Raw genomic sequence first — 22,604 nt, 5'->3', positions numbered from 1 at the left:
AAATGTTTTTTGTCTTATTCATACTCCTATAATAAAAAAGCATAATTTGGATAAAAACGTCTGTTGAATCAGGGGTTCCCAAACTTTTCAGAACGCGACCCCCAATATTAGACTGCTGACAAACTGCGACAGTTGACGCCGTCACACTGTCATAATTAATCTGAGCAAACAAAGTTTTATTTCCACTTTATTTTAACTATCCTTAATTTATACTCGCATCATTACAACCTTTTTTAACATATAAATAAATAAAAATAGATAAATAAATAAAGTTTCTGTAAATAATCTCGCGATCCCCCGGGGACCCCCACTTTGGGAATTACTGTGTTAAATGACTAAATGTAACCACCTCCAGGTAACCATTTGCCTTTAAAGCAGAGGTCATTAACCCTCAGAATGAGTAATGATAGAGAAATCAATGGAGACATTTATCCATTGGACAATGTACATATTGGCGCCTAGTTGCAGTAAAATGCCCAGTGTTAAATCAACACTAACACTCTATAGAGTGGAACCATATAGACTCTGAGTAAAGTAACACTGGTGTAGTGTTGAAGACAATGAGATAATTAAGCATTAAGGATGAACACCTGCTGTTAACAAGCAGAATCACTGAAGAAACTAGAAACACCAGAACCACATCTGACATCAACAGTAGATGAAATCAACAGAAGATAAAAGAAGGCATCACATCTCTCAAGATCTGAGTAAACAACAAACATGATTAACAGCTTAACTTACTAACCAATGGTTTTCGGTCAAAGGTTTAGATGTTGATATTTTATTGGTCAAAATGGAATGTGACCAGGTCAGTGTTTGATGTTTGTCTTTAATGCTTAAGCATCTCGTAATTAATCACTTAATTACCTTTTTATCTTTAACACTACACCAGTGTTACTTTAACACCCTGTAGAGTGGGACCATATAAACTCTAAACAGTGTTGATTTAACACAGGCCATTTTACTATGTACATATTAGTATTTTTTATGAGGTATGATTTACTGTTATGGTTTCAGCTTGTGCTAAATCATTCAGAGAAGACAGTGCTTAAGCTAACATTATTCAATGATTTAAAAGTAACATTTGATGTGTGCAGATGCTTTCAGATTATTTTTATCGATTCTATAATTTCAGTGACTGATGAATGTGGCACCAAGTGTGGGCCAAACACATACTGTCACAACGTCAACGGAAGCATCTCATGCTCTTGTTTGGGTGGATATATTGTCAGAAATATGAATGAAATGATCAGTAGCAGAAACCCATGTACTGGTAAATGTTTCCTTCTGTTTAAAAAAGCTTGATGTAAAGGGGTAAACTTGTTGTGTATTATTTATGAGGAACTGCTTTTAAATAACGTGATGGTTTTGTGTCTTGTCGTTCTCCTTCCAGATGTGGATGAATGTCAGGCAACTCCATCTGTGTGTGGTCCAAACTCCTACTGCACAAATGTAAAAGGAGGTTACAACTGCTCTTGCTTGGAAGGATTTCCTGCAACATTCCCAAATCTCCTCATCGGCATCAATAACATGTGCATGGGTGAGTTTTTCCACATTAATTCCTTTCTTCTTCATCTCATGTGCTGAAACGGTATCACTGAAAGATCCATTAAAGTAGTCAAAAACAGACTGAGATCGTCATAGTTTAAAGCTGTGAACAGCCTTTACATGTATGATCATCATTATAAAAATATGTCATTCTGCATGTAAAGTGTATATTATAAATAATGGTCTATATTCAATAATGGTGTTTATAAAACATGTTCATAATTTTAGGCTTAATTGCAATTTTGACAGCTGATTTGTAAATGCTTTTATTTTGTAAAGTTTAAGGCCCATTTTCTCAAATCTTTTAACACATTTTTTTTTAAATTTATAACACATTTCAAACAATTTAAAAACTATTCCGCAGAATTCCGCAGATTAAGAAAAACATTCTGCACAGAATTAACAAAAAAGTCTGCAGATTGCGTCTGGGCCTGGTTATAGGTTGACATTTGTGTTTAATTTAATGATCAATACAAAGAATTTACATTTCATCAAACCACCTTTATCGTGATCGGTGTGTGCTTTAGTTGAGCTCTTGACTTTTTCTGGTTTTCTGAAGCAGTTATAACTACTTCTTAGTTTTCTTTGCCACAACAAATTCTAACATCAATGGGCTCAGGTAATGATGTTAGTATCAGTACAGTATAGTCATGAGGTTGTCAGGTTCAAATGTTTTTAAAGCAGTGTTTTGGCGGACATTCTCTAAAGACTGAACAAAACAGTAAATACAAACAAAATCAATTAGACATCAAGAATCAGTGTATTAAACTCAACAATGGCGACAATCAACAAAAGAATGCTCCATGCTATAATTCATGTGTAAAAATATTTAATGAAATGAACGCAGCAACCATTTTTTCCATCATCCTTAGGCAAGCGTTACAGTCTTTGATGGCGCTCGTATTCATGCAAAAGCTTTTAAGCACGATTTGAAAGGGCTTTGTTGTATCCAGTTCAGACAGTCATCTTAACGTTAGCTTCACTGTTAGCCCTAAACAACTAGCAGCCATTTATTCGGTAATATATTGGTTAAAAAATATGTCAAGATCTCACCATAGGAGCATTAAACAGAATCACCATTAACATCTTCACTTTATTTTTCAGTGGGACTTTATGGAAATGCTGCTGTATGGTTGTTTGGTTACAGTAGTTATCTCAGAAAGACGTTTATTATTATATAATGGTGAAGCATTTATGATTTTAAGGTATTTTGGTAAAGTGATCAAAGTTGTTATAATGGAAAGATCTCCATGTAAGAAACTACATCTTCTTTGCCGTTAAGACACACTCGATATACAAACTTCATCAGTGGTGACAAACAATCATGAATGAGTTTTGTACTATTCACCCAGCATGCATTGCAGCACAAAGCGGTTCAGTTGATTGTCACCATCGTAGGATCCAAATGTTCAATGGCTATAATTAATGTTAAAATAAAGATAAAAATTAGACGTCATAGTGACATCAGCAGTAGGGGTGGGAATCTTATGACTTTACAATCAGATTCTGATTCTGGGAGAAACGATTCTATTTCAAATCTATTTTCAACATACATTTTGGTTATTAATTATTCTGCTGTGCAAATACATGAACTCTACATTTAAACCAACATTGGATTTGCTTTGCGTATTCTTTACATTTGCGGCAAAAGAAATTCAAAATGTCTGCTTTATTGAGATTCATACACTGACTGTTGTAGACATGATCACTAAAGCTTGGACAGAAACAGACCCTATAGTCAGACATAGGCAGTGTTGCCACGTCTGCAGTGCTGCTGTGTTCCAGCTTGTTTTGAATGGTCATTTGTTTTTTTTAAGCAAATCTGGCAACCCTTGACAAGCGATGGAAGGCCAGAGCTTAACAATCAGGGGTGGAGCAATAGTGTTGCCACAGCCACCAGGGACAAAATACCTGCAAATGAAGCTGTGGTCGACTGTTTGCAGCACGGCACGGACCGATCGGCACAGGACATCAAAGTGCCCTGAGAGCGATTCGTCTACAATGGGTTCTTAGATGTCATGCACTGATCGGTTTGCGCAGTGCCGCATGAATTTGAACACATGTTCAGTATAAGTGCAGAAACGAACAATTCTTACTTCTGGACCCTATCCGCATATGAGATCAAAGGCGAATATTGCAGATTTACACACTGGATGTAATGTATAATGTGCTTGATTTGATAAATGTAATTTTAGTACATTAAATTTAATTCACAGCAAATTGGCTAGTGTCAAATGAACACAGCTGGGTGTATATATGTGTCCACACTGTAGGGTGTTAAAGTAACACTGAGGCAGTGTTGAAGATAATGAAGTGATGATTGATCATTAATGATGAACACCTGCTGTTAACAACTACAATCACTGAACAAAACCCAGACAAGAACAGGTGATTTTGAGGTCATCATTATGGTGAACAGTGTTTTCTTTAGTTAAGACCTTGGACTTTTAACGTTAATTATTTTCTTTTACAACGCGCTTCAGTCTTGTTGTTTTAATGACACTTGTATGTTGTCGTAAAACAATATAAGCTACAGTTATAAATGAGGTTGTTTGAGGAAGCTTTAATTTGCATGTTTCAGTTTTAACACTGTACATGTAAAATGCTTTATATAACACATAAATAATGGTGCTGTAGTAGAAAGATCACTTAAATCAGTCTGGAGAAACAGTTACATGCCCAAATATTTAAGACTGTCACTAAGATACATGTAGATGTCAACACTCTTCATACAAACCTCAATGATGGTGATGAGCAACGTCTGCTCCTCTTTGACAGATTTATTCAAATTTAGATTCATTATGTTTTAATGATCTGATGATTGAGTCATTGGTGTTGAACACCTGCTGTTATCAAGGAGACACAATCACTTAAGTCGTCAGACTTTAAGTTTTCTTGATAACTCTAATAAAAACCAATTGTGTAGTTTGTGTCAGATTTAAAAGCTTTGTTAAGTAGTGAGATTACACGGCAAAAAATTACTTTCTTACTTGGTATTTTTGTCTTGTCTTCCAGTACGAATGTAAAAAGATTATTGAATCAAGAAACATTTTCTTGATGAGCAACATTGTTTTAGACAACAAAATATGAATTTCAGTGAATCTGTGCTTAAAACAATCAAAACATCTGACCAATGGTGTAAGACAAATAATCATAAAATAAGGTTTACCTTTTTCTTAGCCACTAAATTCAAGATTCTTTTTCTTACCCCATTGGCACATGGTTTTGCTTGTTTTAAGCACAAATTCACTGAATTTCACTGAAAGACTTATATTCTTAGGTCATTTTGCTCATCGAGAAAATGCATCTTGATTCAATAATTTTACTTTGTACTGGAAAACAAGACACAAATACTACATAAGAAAGTAATTTGTTGCCGTTCTAAATACTTAAGAAAAATAAGAAGTAAATAATCTCCGGGTAAGATCAATCATCAACCAAACTCAGACATCTGTTTTTTTTTTGCAGGCTTTCAATACCCACATTCTAGCCAATCAGAATTGAGTATAACAGCTAAAGTTTTCATAATTCATGATTCAGACATCACTTCATTATCTCATTCACTCAAACAATTTATACACCCTGTAGTGTGCACCCATCCGTCGTTAACCCTCGCTAGCGCCTCTCAAAAACACTGATACATGATTTGTTATTGGCTTTATTAAAAACGTAATAATGGGCAACCCGGCGTCTGCATGACAAAGGTGTGTGTGGTGTACGTGCAGGTGTTCAAGTGTTCAAACTCGTACATGAGGCCCATAGCACATATTAAATCAGACAAATACATGAAACCCATAACTAACTAAATGTATCATTTTATATTAGAAAACCCAAATACTATAATGCAAACATTAATACTGTAATAGAACTGCACGTGTGCTAATGCTATAAATTACTGGTTATAAACAACTTTCAATTTCAGCACAGATCGATCGATTCGCTTAATATTGTGTTGGTGAAACTACTTTTTGGACCCTTAAGGACTTACATTATAGAAACGTATTTTTCTGCTGAAAAAACAATGTCACCTACATCTAAAAATGTTTGAGTAAAGATGCATTTCACCGAGAGATGAACATTTGCTTACACTTTAATATGGTTTTCCTCATCATTTCAGCAGCCAAACCTCACAACTTATTATGTGTTTCAACAGCTCCAAAGAAACAGATTGTGAGATTGGGGCTGAGATCCGGTCTGAATGTAAATGATCCTGCAGTGATGAAGAACATCTTACAGTCGGTGAGTGTTAAACAATAGCAGAACATGTTGAATTGCTGCCTAAATAACAGTAGAATGTCAGATGTTTTTATTCCTTACGCCAAGCGACCAATGAATCAATGTTGAAAACTGTTGATTTGTCAATGTTTGTCAAAAAGTAGTCCAGTCGATATCAGACGTTCAGAAGACGCGGAAACACCTTTCACATTTGACCCTTAATTTGATGTCTTTTCAACGTCGTCAAAGACGTATAAATGATGTATGTTGGACATTCCTTTGCTCGGGGATACATGCACATTTTTGGCTCATGTAACGATTATAAAACCTTTGTTCAATTACATTTTATTTTTATAACACTTTTTAAAATTTTGCGCTGCTGCAAAGCAGCTTTACATACAATCAGTTAAGATTGTTTATTCAGAAAAAGAAATAGACAAATAAAGAAATAAAGTCACGAATATGATAAACGCACCACATTTATTTCATCAGATGAAGCAGAAACTGAAGGATCATGGGATAGAGAAAAACACAAGCTTGACATGGAGACTGCAGCCTGGTGGAAAGGTTTTTACAGCGAAACGTGTTATTGTTAATTTTCAACCAAAATGTACTTAATGAGGCATCTGTCAATTACGTTAAACAAGGTGTATGCCATTCTGAGTTATCCGTATAAGAAAAGCCACATTATACACATAACATATGAATCAATATATATTATCAATAAATGGTTTTATTGGACACTATTCAAAAGTGGCTTCAAAAACAATATATTGTCTGTTTTGTTACATTACAATAAAAATGGCCGGTGTGTGTTTCCATTCTATCTCCTCTTTCTTGTAATTGTTGCTGTACATAAGTATACAGTAAGCTCATGTGGTTTAATGATGTGAGTTGCAAACTTCATATTAACTGCAAGATCTGAAGCTTACATGATATAATACCACTGACAGTCCGAACTAATCATCTGTCTGTTTTGATGGAGGTCAACATTTTACTCCTGCAAAAATGATTCGAGGTTTTAGCTTCCTCCACTCATTTTCCTGAGTCAATTCAACAACAAACGTTAAGGTAACTTGTTTACATGTGCTCAACTCAGAAATCTGTTTCAACATTATTTAACTAATGTTGTATACATTCTATTCACAAATAATCAAATAAATAGCATGCGCAGTGGCTTTTTGCTGTATTTTAACCAAAACATACACTCAACATCACAAGTTAATGATGTGGTTTTCTTGACCTTGCTCGACCAATCACATTCACTGCATGAGCACATTGTGGGACATTGAAGGCAGCGAAGGTTACATCATCTATGCTGCCTTCAAAAGCCCACCTGATGGAGGTGTGTCAGGAGACAGGAAGTAAAGCAAACATTGGATTCGGACGTGCCTTGATGCCTCCCTACCTTGACATTCTACCCCGATCAGGGTAATGTTGAATCAAAGTCAGTCGCGCCGTTCAAAACTAACAGAATATCGACGCAATTGGTTCAGTAATCGATGTTGATTTGAGCTCGGGATCACCACAATAGAGATCAACTCATATTTTCACACATACCATTGAATCGACGTCGAACAATTACCATAATAAACATTACAAATTTTACATAAAACATCTCAAAATACTTGAACTAATAGATACACATTTTTTGTTATCAAAATTAGGTTTATTAACAACTTATGGATTTTTAATGCAGAATAACCAGCTAGCATAGTAACAATTAAGGGAGGTAGATGCCATTCCTTTCAAAGGGGAGTAGCAACGATGTGAAAATATAAAATAAATAGGTAACAATCCACTTTATACGACAGAAAAGCTCACTCTAATCACCCCCTTGCTAATGAAAACACTGTAAACTTGACAGTTAAAATTTTTGCTAAAATAAAACGTCTACTTACTTTCACATGTTCAATAAACTGGGAACTGCCCATCCTCCCAAAGCACCTGAATGAAATTATATAACAAACTCTATTGCCTTTTTCTCATATATTAACTTTGCTTTGTGTTATTTAGTGAAATATTATATATTAATGTTTTGTGATTTAAGCTTATATAATGACATTTTTAATAATTTACTATGATCTCAATGCCATGGCCTTCCTGTTGGAAACAGCATTCTAGTAGACTACTAATTTCCAATGTCTTTAGTGTGTCACATACTGGGTGAATAGCAAAATATAATAAATTATAAATAGGCAATATTCAGATAGATTATCAAAAGCATTCTCACTATTCTCAATAACTATAGTCTTGTTATTAGGCATAATGCAACATTAGCTAATGGTTATGTGTCCTGCCCACAAAACTGAGTTGGAAGTGTTGTCCACTTTATCACACCATTGTTTGAAATGATATTTTACGTATATAGTTCAATTTCAATTTTCATTTAGAAAAGGTCTAGACCACCAGTTTTAATCTTATTTACATAGATTATAAAATCCCACCATGAACAAGCACTTAAATCGCTTATAACCTGAGCTGGACCTGCTCAGAACAGCATTTGACCAGAGCACGTCACGTAACCTAGCAACCATTCACCAATCAGGTGGACGCACCATGCAAGCGCGAGTTCAAAGCTTCCTGAGGAGAAAACTTCATCGTTGGACGCGGATTCAGACGGAGACGCAAATATTTATCGAGGTGAGTAACAGTGCCACAGAAATAGCCTCTTTACAAAATGTATTGTGTAATAATAAACAGGGGACATTTTTCATTTGTATTTGCAAACGTAATTTTAACTTATAAGCGTTTTGTGACGGAGCCAACCGCGTAAGGTAACGTTAAATTTCAGATTGAGTTTTCTTTAATATGCGAATATCATCCCATTGACGCTCAAAAAACACCAACAAAGTCAAACCAGCTGCAATTGCTATTTTTAAACAAAAAACCGAAGCGCATTTTTACCAACCGACAAAGCTCGAGACACATAACGTTAACCTCGAGACTAAAAAACTGGGTTCTTTTAACGTAACGGAGATAAGTTTACAAACAGTAACGTGTAACGAAATATCATTGGTTTTCTTAATTACGTGTATATTTTATGTATCTGTATTTACAGTAAGCAATACTGTTTTGGATTTAAGATATTTAATGGCCTTGTGTTCATTTAACTGAATTACAGTAACTGTTCAGTTCAAATTGTGTTAAACTACTGTTCTAGCAGATATGAGTAATTCAGGTTTTCATGTAGGCATAATAGCAGATAAGGTTATAGGCTAACATTCACCTTTATTTTATCTTTCTCTTTAGACTATGGCAACACTTTATAAGATGGACTAAAAGACATCGAATTGGGGGAATTCTGTGAAACTTTTTTGGGTAAGGTTCAAGTATTCTGCAATTGATGTACCAGTGCCCTAACTGCCACATTCACTTACAACAAATACCTCAGACACCTGCAGTATTTTCATGAAAGTGAGCCACATTTCTTCGTTGTATGTGGACACAGAGAGTAAGTTCTTTACGTATCCATGTTTTTCGGACTCATTAAAATGTCACTCACTGGATATTTTCTATTTCTCAGACCATTCTCTGTAAACCCTAGAGATGGTTGTGCGTCAAAATCCCAGTAGATCAGCAGTTTCTGAAATACTCAGACCACATTCAAAGTCACTTAAATCACCTTTCTTCCTGATTCAGACGCTCGGTTTGAACAGCAGCAGCTCTTCTTAACCATGTCTACATGCCTAAATGCATTGAGTTGCTGCCATGTGATTGGCTGATTAGACATTTGCGTTTACGAGCAGTTGGACAGGTGAACCTAAAAAATTGGCCGGTGAGTGTAGTATTGTGCCTTATTTAAACATAACATGGCATTGTAACAGTGGCGACCCGGGCGCCAGACAGGCAATCCTGTCAATAGTTAAACAAATATTCCCAGATAGCCATCTCGTTACACAAACAAATACACTAGACAACTCAATACAAAAATCACAAAAACATAGAATTTGGGGTTAGAGTGTTGTATTTCAAAACAGTGAGAGAAAACTAAAAATATGTTAAACACAATCCACTCATTTCAGGGGAGAATCACAACCATAATATATAAACTGAGCTCACATTAATTTTAGTTTCAAGTGTCACAGATTCCAAATTTTCTTGAACAAAAAAAACCCTGTCAAAAATGTTGTGCAAAAAAAACAATGGCGAAACATACTGAGGTTAAAGAAAACTAAACAAATTAAATACAATAAATGACAAAGAAATTTGAGGCACACTACTCACGTCGTAGTTAGAGTGTAACTAAGTTAATACGAAAGTGTGGAAAATGCTGAGGCCAATGGTGTGGAGGTGTGTGGGAAAAGTCCAGCCGGTTTGTATGCAAGGAAGCCGCCACTGTCAGCAACGGGTGAGACTATTCAGACGGTCATCAACCCCGCGGGTTGAAAACAATCAGCGCTGGAAACCTCGTGATTTATGGGAGTGTGAGTTTCCAACTACACTCCCGCGTCCACTCCAGCAAGGGCAGAGCATTCACTCAGCTGTGGAATACGTCACAGCCGTCAAGGTAAGGGGAAGCACGTTCACCGTCAGATTCTTTTTAACCGGTCTCCCATTTAACGCGAACGTGTTGGCTTTTGATCGCACATGGATATAGGCTTTTTTTGGCCAGCACAACCTTGATCACCACACAAAAATTAACTTCCCACCCCCGGTTTCCGTTTACATTTCTCGCTGTATGTGCTTACCTCATTTCCTTTTCCAATTTGGAGAACGGAAATGGGTGGAGACTGTATTTGTTTTTATTTTGGCGTTTCAGCTTTGTTACAGCATAGTTGACTGGAACAGGTTATAATGCCATTGATCACTTTAGTATTGACACTGTTTTGTTACATTTTATTGACCTAATTTATGACAATTTATCTACCCTTAATAGGTAGATGCCGGAGAAGATGAACGAAGCATCAGGGAACATCTGGGAGCAATGAAGGTGGAAACTGAGAAACTTCGACCAAATATAGAGCTCCGAAAATAAAAGTTGGCACTGATTAAATGCTACCAAAGAAATGTTGTGTCCAACCACAGCACAGAGGAGGCTCCCTGTGAGTTCCTGTGTTTTAGACTGGTCAAAATAGTAAGTACAGTAGTATATTAATTGGCTCCTTTAATTGAGTTGTCTTTTTTACTTAATCGGAAGCTGCTTGGATTATTAGAGACCACGCATCTGTTGATGTGGACCAACAACTTCTTACGCAGCTGTCTGTAATGGCACCTCGAGTCCTTGAAGTTTCACGGAGTCCCCTGAAAGAGAGATTCAGGCGCAAAATTGAGGACTGTGTAGATGGCAGACTAAAAAAAGGTAATTATCTAAGCAGTGCAGATTTAGTCTTCCTGTATGTTTCTGTCTTCACAGTAATGAATGTTTAAAAAACTAAACAAGTATTGGGTGAAAGCTGACCATAACACATCATGTTATGTCAACCTAATGAGGTTATTGTATTTAAAGGCCTACTGTTGGAAGCAGCGATTTTGCTCAAGGAGGACCCAGGGTTGCTGTTTGATGTTGAGGTAAGCCATGAACATTTGATTACAATTTGAAGAACTTCTTGCACATTTTGCTTAGGAATTTTAATTGCAAACATTTGTTTGTTGGTCTAAACAAACTGTGCATTCATAGTAAACATTAAATTGGTTATGGGCAAAAAATATTTGAGCAGTTGTACAAGTATTCAGACCCCTTTAATTTTTTCATGCAGCCTGATACTACAATGGTTAATTTTTTTTCCTTATTAATCTACACTCGTAATGACAAAGTGAAATTTTACATTGAAAACACTGAAATGGAACATTTACACAAGTAGTCAAACTTCATGTTCTGGTTAATAGGCACAGCCGTTCCCATCCCCTACCAAAAAAGAGTGCAAAATGGCTTTTTCTGCATTTGCCAGTGTCAGCTTCGTAAGCAAACTCACATGCAAAAAAATTCCAGACAGTGCCTTTATTAATCTACAGACATTTCTAAAATAATATTTTCTTAGTACACTATAAGTATGTGTAACTAAAATGACAAAGTGTAGATTAATGAGGGAACATGTAATTTAAATATATAACTGCAAGCAGCAATCCTTGTGTTCGAGCAGTCTAAGCGTCAACGTTGTTCAGAATGAGGAGAGCTATCATATGATATCAATAGTTTGAGTAAATGTCAAATATCAAGTGACAGACAATTGTTTATGCATTAGTAAATGTTGCCAGTTTTACTGTTATAGCACCATCTAGTGTCCAAACGCGACGGCCTTTTGTAGTTGGCCTCGGAGTGATGGTCTTCACATATGCTTCAAGCCCCATGATGATATCTCTAATAAGTTCTTGAGTTATGGCCATTTTAATGTAATAGGCTCCGCCCATTTAGAACTTTTGGCACTAAAGCCAGTAGGCAAACAAAAACTATGTCCAAAACATCGGTCTTCATAAAACAGTAGGCAAGAAATTCCCAACTTGTGCACTATTACATCCTAAAATAAACAATGCATTCTGGGTACCATACAAACACATGCATTGCGGCAGTAAGCGGTTCATTTGTTGAGATTCATACACTGATTCTTGACCTCTGAGTCAAAAATTAAATGCAAACCCTTTGACTGTTCATAATCTGGAAAAACTCAATAAGAAACTAAACAACAAGAAAGAATTATCATATTTCCTTTTGATATAATTTGATTTATACAAAGCACTCAAAATATTTTTATGCTAATTTGCTGGCAACCTGGACTGCCGGTATTTTTCTGTAAAAACTACAGTAACTTTACAGTATAGTTTAAGTGAAGGTCAAGCCTGAGTTACTGATGTCATGCTGCATGTCACTTTGATTAAAGTGACTTTCCTGAATACAAGAAAAACTTAACATTCGGTTTTAACATGAAACTCCCTTCTTATGAAGTCATCTTATGGCACATTTACTCTTCAAGGATCTGTAGAAGAATGTGTTCTGCACGCGGCAGTATTTGGTTTTGTAGGAAGATCAAACACGAGAGCGCGGTGAAAAAAGCGCTTTCTCTGTGTAAATCAATGTGCATGTGATTATAAAAAGCAGATTAAGAGCTCACTCCGATGATTAACCGTCACTTTCTACAACAAACCCGAGACAAGACTTCAACTGATTTAAGTAAAACGTGTCGAGTAAGTGGTTACACCGCATGACGCGGTGTAAACAGATATTTAACTTCACAAGAGAATCTCTTTTGGAAGAAAGTAGGTGGCTCTTAAAAGAGCCTTTGGGTGGATAAACGCTTCATACGCGGCTGTTTTACTTGGAGCTGGTGTACTTGGTGACGGCTTTGGTGCCCTCGGACACGGCGTGTTTGGCGAGCTCACCGGGCAGCAGCAGACGCACGGCGGTCTGGATCTCTCTGGACGTGATGGTGGAGCGCTTGTTGTAGTGCGCGAGACGAGAAGACTCGCCGGCGATGCGCTCGAAGATGTCGTTGACGAAAGAGTTCATGATGCCCATCGCCTTGGAAGAGATGCCGGTGTCGGGGTGGACCTGCTTGAGGACTTTGTACACGTAGATGGCGTAACTCTCCTTTCTGGACTTTCTGCGCTTCTTTCCTCCCTTCACGGCGGTCTTGGTGACGGCCTTCTTGGATCCCTTCTTGGGCGCGGGCTTGGCTGGTTCAGGCATGATGAAGAATAGACGAAGAATAACCGAGAGCCACCGCGCGGGGGTATTTATACACTCCAGCATGCAAATGTTTAGCGTAACGTGCGCGCGCGCTCCCATTGCGTGTTTCCGTCGGCCAAACCCTTAAACTGTTTCTATTGGTCAGCTGAAAGATAGAAGGGCGGATGGAAAGGGCCAATAAAAGTGTTTCCCGCCCATAGCCTCGAGTTTAAACTTAACCCCCCCACGCGATTGTTTCCTTTGTTTTCACTTCCGGCTCATTTTAAAGCGCGTTATTATTGTAATATTCTACACGGTAAAACACACATGTCTGCGTTTACAGTCCATTACTGAGAAATATACTCGCAAAATATCGCGCTCTTTTTTATATTGTGCATTCCAATGAATACATTATTTAGCAAACTTACTGGTTTCTATAAAAGCCAGAAAAAATACACGTTGAGATCAGAGAGAGTTGGTGTTGTTTTTCTTATGTCTAGCGGTATTCACAGAAAAGACTTTATATAGTTTTGAATGTTGTGAGACATGTAGTTGACCGGACTGAGTTAGGAATAATGTTCCACCAGGAAGGACTTGTGAAGGATCGTTTATAAAACTGCAATTGTTATTTATACAATGTTATGTTACCACAATAATTTTAAAAACGAAGAAATTTCATATAGGGTCCAACCTCTTCATGTTCTTTGTACGTTCTTATTTTGAACATCAAGAGTAAAACGTTTATCAAAGGCTGTTAATAAGAGCGTTTTATTTTACTTGAAAGTACATCGCTTTGGTTCATGTTATATAGTGAGCGGTGAACTCTTTCTATGAAGTCGTGGGTGGCTCTTAAAAGAGCCGTTGGGTTTTCAATGGGAGTCCGGGTCGCGTTTAACCTCCGAAGCCGTACAGGGTGCGTCCCTGCCGCTTCAGCGCGTACACGACGTCCATGGCGGTGACGGTCTTTCTCTTGGCGTGCTCGGTGTAGGTGACGGCGTCACGGATCACGTTCTCCAGAAACACCTTCAACACACCGCGAGTCTCCTCGTAGATGAGACCGGAAATACGCTTCACTCCACCGCGGCGAGCGAGACGACGGATGGCGGGCTTAGTGATGCCCTGGATGTTATCACGCAGAACCTTACGATGACGCTTAGCGCCTCCTTTCCCGAGTCCCTTACCGCCTTTACCTCTTCCAGACATGATGTTCAGATACTTGAATTCAATGTGAAGACAAACCAATAAGCGAAGGGTTTAAACATGTGCGTATAGGACCGAAGAGAAACACGTGCACGAGGGCGGCACCAGCGTACGTCATTCATACCCCTTTTCCTCGCGCCTCTGCCCTGACACATATTTCAGTAATTCGACTTAAATTGTAATTTACAAAAAGCACAAAGATGAAGATTTTCTAATAAACTTAAAGTGATTTTGAAATATAAAACTTATCATTTATTCAGCCTCATTTCACTTCAGTTTAAATGTATTTCTTCAGATAAAGATCATTGAAAGAATGTTAACTATTTCAAATTCTGTGACGTCATCATTCACTGCCATAAGAGGAACAATTTAATGATTCAAAAGAGCCTCAGAAATGTTTATTTTCCTAAATTCTTCTAAATATCTGAACATTTCTTACATTCCTACAAATAGTTGTTTTTGTTTGTAAACAGGTGTAAAATGACATGTGGTTTAGTAAATAACAGAACTTTAAGCTCTTTATATGAAAATTATAATTATATGTTGAGTATGTGAGGAAGTTAAGTTTACATGTGATCATTCGCCCTTAAGAGGATTTATCGCCGATTAATGGATGAACTAAACACGGGAAAACTCCACTGATAAGATTATTTTCATTATTAATTACGACAAAAATATTAATCACTGGCTCATATGTTGCGTTGCTATTTATGTTTGTTAAAAAAAGCTGGAAATCACGTCATTCAGTGGATGTGGTGGCTCTTAAAAGAGCCTTTGTGTTGTGTTCGAAGACGCGGGACTTAAGCGCGCTCTCCGCGGATGCGACGCGCCAGCTGGATGTCTTTGGGCATGATGGTCACTCTCTTGGCGTGGATGGCGCACAGGTTCGTGTCCTCGAACAGACCGACCAGATAAGCCTCGCTGGCCTCCTGCAGAGCCATGACGGCGGAGCTCTGGAAGCGCAGATCCGTCTTGAAGTCCTGAGCGATCTCTCTCACCAGACGCTGGAAAGGCAGTTTGCGGATCAGCAGCTCGGTGGACTTCTGGTAGCGGCGGATCTCTCTCAGAGCAACGGTGCCGGGCCTGTAACGATGAGGCTTCTTCACGCCGCCTGTGGCCGGTGCGCTCTTACGGGCGGCTTTAGTGGCGAGCTGCTTCCTCGGGGCTTTGCCGCCGGTGGACTTACGAGCGGTCTGCTTGGTTCTTGCCATTGCTTCAGTACGTTCTGCGTGCAGTTCCGTCAGCACGGCGCGTTTTTATAGGCTTCAGCGAGTAGGACGTCACAGAGACGTATGATTGGCTAATGCGTGACGTCTGCTCATGACAGACGGCCAATGGCTGCGCGATATATGTTCAAAAGAAGTGGCGGGTCAACCGAGTCGTTTATGAGCAACAGTTTGAATCCTAAAGGTTTGAGCCACGTGATCATATGTGGATATGTGTGATCATATGTGGATATACGTGATCATATTACCTGTTGCTCAGTGACAAGAGCATTGCGTTAACAACTCAAGGTTATGGGTTGGATCCCAGATACCTATGCATAACTGTATAGGATAATGGTTAAGTGTCTGTCAAATGCCTAAATATAATTGGTTGGTACACGTTGGTGTATATGAAGAAGTTTGTTCCAAAAGATGAAAACAAGCTTCTCTCTCTTGTTGTTTAAGTGTGTGGCTCTTAAAAGAGCCTTTGGGTTTAAACGAGATCAACTCGCCCGTTTACTTGGACTTCGCGGGCTTCTCGGTCTTCTTGGGCAGCAGCACGGCCTGGATGTTGGGCAGCACGCCGCCCTGAGCGATGGTCACTTTACCCAGAAGCTTGTTCAGCTCCTCGTCGTTGCGCACCGCCAGCTGCAGGTGACGGGGGATGATGCGGGTCTTCTTGTTGTCGCGAGCGGCGTTTCCGGCCAACTCGAGGATCTCGGCGGTCAGGTACTCGAGCACGGCGGCCAGATACACTGGAGCACCGGCGCCGACCCGCACCGCGTAGTTGCCTTTACGGAGAAGCCTGTGAACACGACCCACGGGGAACTGAAGTCCAGCTCTTGATGAACGAGTCTTGGCCTTAGCTCTCGCTTTACCGCCGGTTTTGCCTCTTCCGCTCATTTTCTGCTGTTATGATCGACCGTCTGATAATAACTGAGGAGAAACGCATTGCAGTTGTCCATATTTAATCCCTTCCGTCAGTCAGCTATTGGTTGGAGCCGTTAAAACTGCTAAACCAATCAGTAAACTTCCCTCCAAACGCAAAGCCCAACCCCTCTTTCTGCCCGTTATTTCAAGATGGCGATTTGTTTATAGCCATACAAATAATGTTATTGGCATATTGTTTAAATAAGTGTTTATGTGACACACGGAGACTTTCATTGATTTGGCGCTTTTTACAGAAAAGGAAAACTTCATTCAAATTAATTTCTTTCGTAAAGTAATTAAAATAACTACTATACATACTTCAAATATGATAGACAATAGACGTTTAAATTTGATTCCTTAAAGTTGATGGAAGTTTATCCCTTTAAATTAGTGAAAATAATTAAATAGTCACAGTAAGGGCAACATCACAGTAGTTCTTTTATATTTTCTTTGTTGCGGTTGCTCCTCATCTAAAAAAAAACTTAGTAAAAAATCATGATAAAATAAACATGAAATTAAATTATTATGACCAATACCTTCAATAGTCTCCTCAGCTGGAAAAAAAACACCGACCAAATGTATAGTTAATTTCTGCTCAATAATTTTCTTTTCTTTTACACTTAGTAGCACTTATTAATCTTAACCGTTTGTTCGTGTTCTTGCTTTCCTGTAGCTCAGTGGTAAGAGCATTGTGTTAACAACGCAAGGTTGGATCCCAGGGGATTGCAGATACATAAATGTATAGGATAATGCAATGTAAGTCGCTTTGTTAATATTTGGTATCAGTTAGAGACAGATATGGTCCTTTTCTAAAAAATGTATTCCCACCTAACAGTGGTTGCAATCACAGAGACAGGGCTGGACTGGTAATCTGGCATACCGGGCAAATGCCCGGTGGGCCGACGCACTTGGGGGCCGGTTGATATAAAATGATTTTTTTTTATTTGCCAACGACCGGCCCATAAAGCAGGGACAGCGGCCCATTGTTTCATTATCCATACTGACACTGGACTGGCCCAATCATCTCTTAGGGTTAGAGCTCCACCCCTCCCCCTCGATTTCTTGTGTCAAATACAGTCAGTGGGTCAGAGCCAGAAATCTGTGGATTTAGCATGGAGAAACAAAAGCGCAAGGGCAAGGGGGTGCAGAGAAGTTGCGGGCCAAACAAATAAAAATTCTAGAGGTTGATGCCTCAACATGTGCAAAAATAACCGACATGTTAAGTGCTGTAGCTTCAGTTTCCAAGCCTATAGTAGCTTACCTGACGACATTTTGCAAAAACAGGTGAACATAGCACATGGAGGAGAGGTGACTTGCCATGGCGGCACCCAGGCAGAGGAGTAGGTGTCTGATAGTGAAGTCAAGGAGAGACAGAGTGAGCAGGAGAGTGTACCTGAAACGGTAAGCAGTGTTGGGCAGTAGCGTCGCTACAAACAGTGACTTAACTACATTTTTCAGTAGCGTGGTGGTAACGTCGCTGTTTTCTGAATCAAATAGCTTTTCAGTAGCGAAGCTCTTTTGTTGATCAAGTAGTGCGGTAGCGTCCACACAAGCTAACGTTACATATTACCAAACATTTCTGAAGAACAAGCTCATATCGGAAACACAACTGCTAAGGATCACCGATCCTGGTCCAGTAAGTGACGCCACCACCATACAGGGACCAGCCGGTGACTTCTTCGTGTTTACAGTAAACAGCTTTTTGGTGCATTACTGCCCCCTTCTGCTCCGGACGGTGACATCACAGTGTGGGGGCCTGGTTGGGTCACGACGAAGATGATGATTTACCTAAATTAATGAATATTATAGTAAGACAACATAATCGTTGTCGCTATTATAATGTCTGTCGGATTGTCACCTACTGCACTAGCCACTCAGTCAGCTAAAGTCAAATAACACAGCATAAGCTATTTTGCATTGTTTTTGTAGCTAGGTTAGCAGAGTTAACTTATTCAATTGCAACTTCGGCTGATTATTCTAATGTTAACATGGAAAACATTGTAATTGACAGAGTTGCAGAGAAGAGCAAGCTACTGAGGAAACTGCTGTAATTGTAAGGCGAGTTGAGATTATTGATATTATTATAAAAATATTCATAATATTGTAGACTGAAAATGTGACTCGTTATTCCCCCCCCCTCTCTCTCTCTCTCTCTCTCTCTCTATCTCTCTCTCAGGATGCACTCACGTTTGTAGTTCGTTATCTTTGATGTTCAGAGCACCATAGAGCCATTTCCACTAAGTATAAAATATGTGTAACCATCTCTCTACATTGTTATATATTAAAGATACTTGTATGGGGATAATTTTTCTCATTCAGTTATCATTCTCGTCTCTCTCTCTCTCTCTCTCTCTCAGGCTGCCCTCACTTTGTGTAGGCCCTACTCCACTGCCACCTTTGGTCACCACGGAGTCAGTTAAGAGAGAGAGTGAGTACACTGGTCCATGGCACTTAGTTCTCAGCTTTGTAGGGGTTTTTGGGAATGGAAAAGTAGATATGCATATCTACAGGGACTGCATGGATGGTGTACTGGTTGTTGTGTCCCACCGATTGTGGTGGGCTGGTCTGAGCAAAAATGCCAGGGCCCTTTTTTTTTACTTTGAACTCAGCTTCTATTAAGTCAGCATGAAATGACAAAAAGGCCGGTTTCACAGACAAGGTTTAAGGCTGGTCCCACTAAAATGAATATGTGACTTGTAATAACTGAAAATAACTTTCCCTAACACATCTTGAAATATGTCAATGCCATTGTTTTGTCCCAAAATCCACACCAGTAATCTGAGCCATTTATTGTAATGCCTCTTACGCTCATTTGAGGATGTCATCACTACTTATACCGCTGTCTCTGCAAATTATAAAATGTAATCTGCTTTTCTGGAACTACCAGTTTCAGCCATATAACATATAACGCATAACGTCTCGGGTTACTTGCTGTAACCCTGTTCCCTGAAAAAGCGGGAACGAGATGCTGCGTTTCAAACGCTATGGGAGAACATCTTTGTTTGACCGGTTGTGAAGCACGTGTGTCAAACACGCCAAAAATTATTTGGCTTTAAATAACCTCGGCCGGTAATTTGGTTAATTACACCAACACCTGCAGGTTATAAATACGCGTGGCGCGAACGCGTCTTCAGGTTCCAATTTTGTCTGAAAGGACGTCCGGCACGCCTACAGTGCGGCATTGAGGCGCAGCATCTCGTTCCCGCTTTTTCAGGGAACAGGGTTACAGCAAGTAACCCGAGACGTTCCCTATCAAAAGCTACACTCGATGCTGCGTTTCAAACGCTATCGGAACGAGAATACCAACGCCGCCGCACTGGAGGTGTCTGGACCACCCAAGGTTGTGTGGTATGTGTGCACAAGCCAAGAGAAGGCATCAGACGTGACTCTGGGATGTAGACTCCAGGACTTGTGAGCCTGGAGTAGCGTGGACATCCGGACTATAAAATCTGACAAATGTGTGCGGAGAGGACCAGCCCGCCGCATCACACACTTGCTGCAAGGGGACACCTCTTGCTAAGGCCATAGAAGATGAAACCCTTCTTGTTGAATGAGCTCTGATACCCAGAGGTGAAGTTTGACCGCGCGCCTCATAGGCCAGAGCAATAGCATCCCTTAACCAATGTGACATTGTTTGCCTGGTGCCAGCCGCCCCTTTGTTGCGGCTCCTATAACATATGAAAAGCTGCTCGGATTTACGCCACTGGCTAGTGCGGTGGATGTAATTCTGAAGAACACGTACTGGACACAGTAGGTGTAATCGTTCCTGCTCCGACGTCGTGAACGGCGGAGGACAGAAGGCCTCAAGAACAACCGGATGCACGGTGGAGAACGGAACTTTAGGCAGATAACTCGGGTGAGGATGCAGAATTGCTTTGACCATCCCAGGGGCAAATATTAAGAAGGACCGTGAGGTCGAGAGCGCCTGCAAATCTCCAATTCTCTTAAGAGAGGTGATTGCCATTAGAAAAACCATCTTAAAGGTCAGAAGCCTGATAGGTGCTGACTCCATAGGTTCAAAAGGGGCGCTAACCAGACCCTCGAGCACTATTGCTAAGTCCCATGATGGAACAGTCCGTCTAGAAGGAGGCATTAGCCGCCTCGCTCCACGAATAAAGCGGGCGACTAAAGGGTGTTTTCCCACAGAAACCCCATCAATCGGGGCATGGCAAGCAGAAATAGCGGCCCCATAAACCCTGAGAGTACCGGGGCTTGTCCCTGAGGACAATCTGGCAGTGAATTGGGTCTATATGGTGTACCATGCACCATCTTTCAAAAACGCTCCATCTAAGGGCGTAGCTCCTTCTAGTGGAGGGAGCCCTAGCACTTAAAATAGTCTCTATTACATCAGGCGGAAGCCCTGAACCTCTCAGCTGGTGCCCTTCAGGGGCCAGACATGGAGGTTCCACAGCTCGGGATGGGGAGAAACGGCTTCCGTCTCCCGTGCCTCGGCTAGATTGAACCGCGAACCCCTGCTCGGGGGAAAGACGGCTCGATCGCTCTTAAAGAAAGAACGCCGAGCACGGAGAACCTTAATGTCGAACACATCACAGAGTTCGCACAGTCCCTCCAGTCCCATGGTGGCATGATCAACCCCCAAACACTCAAAACAGAATTCATGTCTATCCAGTTCGTCCAGGTACCTCTGACACGGAGGCACACATTTCCGTTCTGGACAAGACATGATCCTTTATTTTAATTCTTAACTTAAAGAAAACTTTGCTTTCGCTTTCGCCTTCACTTTGCTTTCGCTTTCGCCTTCACTTTAGTTTCGCTTTGCTTTCACACACACATGCATACAATGCGGTCCTTAAAGACAAAAGAACCTGAAGACACGTTCGCGCCATGCGTATTTATAACCTGCAGGTGTTGGTGTAATTAACCAAATTACCTGCCGAGGTTATTTAAAGCCAAAATAATTTTGCCGTGTTTGACACACGTGCTTCACAACCGGCCGAACAAAGACGTTCTCCCATAGCGTTTGAAACGCAGCATTGAGTGTAGCTTTTGATAGGGAACATTGATTTAGATGTGAACTTACCTTTTTAGAGGACATGTTTGCCAGAGGTACATATGATGAGAAAACTGAAATTAACATTAATGTATATAAATTAACCTGTATACCAAGAACAAATAAGAACTTAACCTTTTAAGTTTTTGTTTTAAGTAAACAATTTCCCAAATTTTGTTTAGTTAATCATTTAAATAAACACATCAAAATGATAGTTCACCCAAAAGTGAAAAGTCATTATGTATTACCATCCATGTTCTGACCAACACCGAAAAATACATCTGGAAAAATGTCAAACAGATCTCATCCCTCATTTACTGCCATAATAGGGAAAATAAATGCTAGATCATGTTGTCTTGTTCCCGATAGACACAATTATGGATCTGTGCCATTTCAGATGTTTATCTGAATATTTAAGTCTATGCTCGAAATATTAAGTGTTTACAGAGATTAAGAGATAAGATAAGCAGTCAGGAGACAAAGTGATGTTAGCATAAGATAAGCAGAGTTTACTGAATAAACTTTTTTGCATTTCTGTGCTTTGTTTGACTAAAAACAGATCCAACAGATAATTATTATTATACCAAATTCACAACATTGTCTTGTGACATTAAGAACCTTGAGAATGAGATCACATAACTACCAGTGAAGACGATAATATACTACACAAACAGTAAGAATCTCAGCATCTCTACAAAACACACATGCCCACGCTCGCACACAAATACCATATGATCTATCAATTGTTTTATTTCAATACTGGACGCAGGTTTACAGTTTTATTATATTTGATGATATTTATTCTGTGTTTTATCGTTCCGTCAGTCTGAATATAACAAATGTGCAGATCAATAAAACAAAAGAGCTTTGTGAGATTCACACAAATACCTCG

At 39.5% G+C, this 22,604-nt stretch overlaps 5 protein-coding genes across 5 annotated transcripts; 1 reads left to right on the top strand and 4 right to left on the bottom strand.

Annotated features, from left to right (window-relative positions):
* Positions 1 to 704: 704 nt before the first annotated feature.
* On the top strand, positions 705 to 6,583 carry LOC306893378 (uncharacterized protein). Its single transcript, XM_079455167.1, has 5 exons — positions 705 to 808; positions 1,136 to 1,273; positions 1,394 to 1,540; positions 5,702 to 5,787; positions 6,256 to 6,583. Exons 2-5 carry the CDS (start codon positions 1,237 to 1,239, stop codon positions 6,379 to 6,381), a joined length of 396 nt encoding a protein of 131 aa, XP_079311293.1. The 5' UTR covers positions 705 to 808; positions 1,136 to 1,236; the 3' UTR covers positions 6,382 to 6,583.
* A 6,386-nt stretch (positions 6,584 to 12,969) lies between these two features.
* LOC306893401 (histone H2B-like) lies at positions 12,970 to 13,387 on the bottom strand (the record flags this gene model as incomplete). The annotated part of the gene is made up of 1 exon (XM_079455190.1): positions 12,970 to 13,387. One exon carries the CDS (start codon positions 13,385 to 13,387, stop codon positions 13,013 to 13,015), a length of 375 nt encoding a protein of 124 aa, XP_079311316.1. The 3' UTR covers positions 12,970 to 13,012.
* Positions 13,388 to 14,237: 850 nt separating this feature from the next.
* LOC306893409 (histone H4) lies at positions 14,238 to 14,569 on the bottom strand (the record flags this gene model as incomplete). The annotated part of the gene is made up of 1 exon (XM_079455198.1): positions 14,238 to 14,569. One exon carries the CDS (start codon positions 14,567 to 14,569, stop codon positions 14,258 to 14,260), a length of 312 nt encoding a protein of 103 aa, XP_079311324.1. The 3' UTR covers positions 14,238 to 14,257.
* Positions 14,570 to 15,366: 797 nt separating this feature from the next.
* LOC306893369 (histone H3.2) lies at positions 15,367 to 15,777 on the bottom strand (the record flags this gene model as incomplete). The annotated part of the gene is made up of 1 exon (XM_079455158.1): positions 15,367 to 15,777. One exon carries the CDS (start codon positions 15,775 to 15,777, stop codon positions 15,367 to 15,369), a length of 411 nt encoding a protein of 136 aa, XP_079311284.1.
* Positions 15,778 to 16,287: 510 nt separating this feature from the next.
* On the bottom strand, positions 16,288 to 16,674 carry LOC306893380 (histone H2A-like; the record flags this gene model as incomplete). The annotated part of the gene is made up of 1 exon (XM_079455169.1): positions 16,288 to 16,674. The coding sequence occupies one exon, from the start codon at positions 16,672 to 16,674 to the stop codon at positions 16,288 to 16,290; it is 387 nt and encodes a 128-aa protein (XP_079311295.1).
* Positions 16,675 to 22,604: the final 5,930 nt, after the last annotated feature.

This window comes from Barbatula barbatula, assembly GCF_947034865.1.
Source record: "Barbatula barbatula genome assembly, chromosome: 4".
Lineage (NCBI taxonomy): Eukaryota > Metazoa > Chordata > Actinopteri > Cypriniformes > Nemacheilidae > Barbatula > Barbatula barbatula.
The sequence above is the reverse complement of the archived record's forward strand: the minus strand, read 5'-3'. Positions and strand labels throughout refer to the sequence as shown.

Excerpts from the sequence above, each read along its gene's own strand:
- LOC306893378 (XM_079455167.1), top strand. The coding sequence starts at position 1,237 with ATGAATGAAATGATCAGTAGCAGAAACCCATGTACTG. Across the intron at positions 1,274-1,393 it reads TAGCAGAAACCCATGTACTG|ATGTGGATGAATGTCAGGCA; the intron begins GTAAATGTTTCC and ends TTCTCCTTCCAG. Across the intron at positions 1,541-5,701 it reads CATCAATAACATGTGCATGG|CTCCAAAGAAACAGATTGTG; the intron begins GTGAGTTTTTCC and ends GTGTTTCAACAG.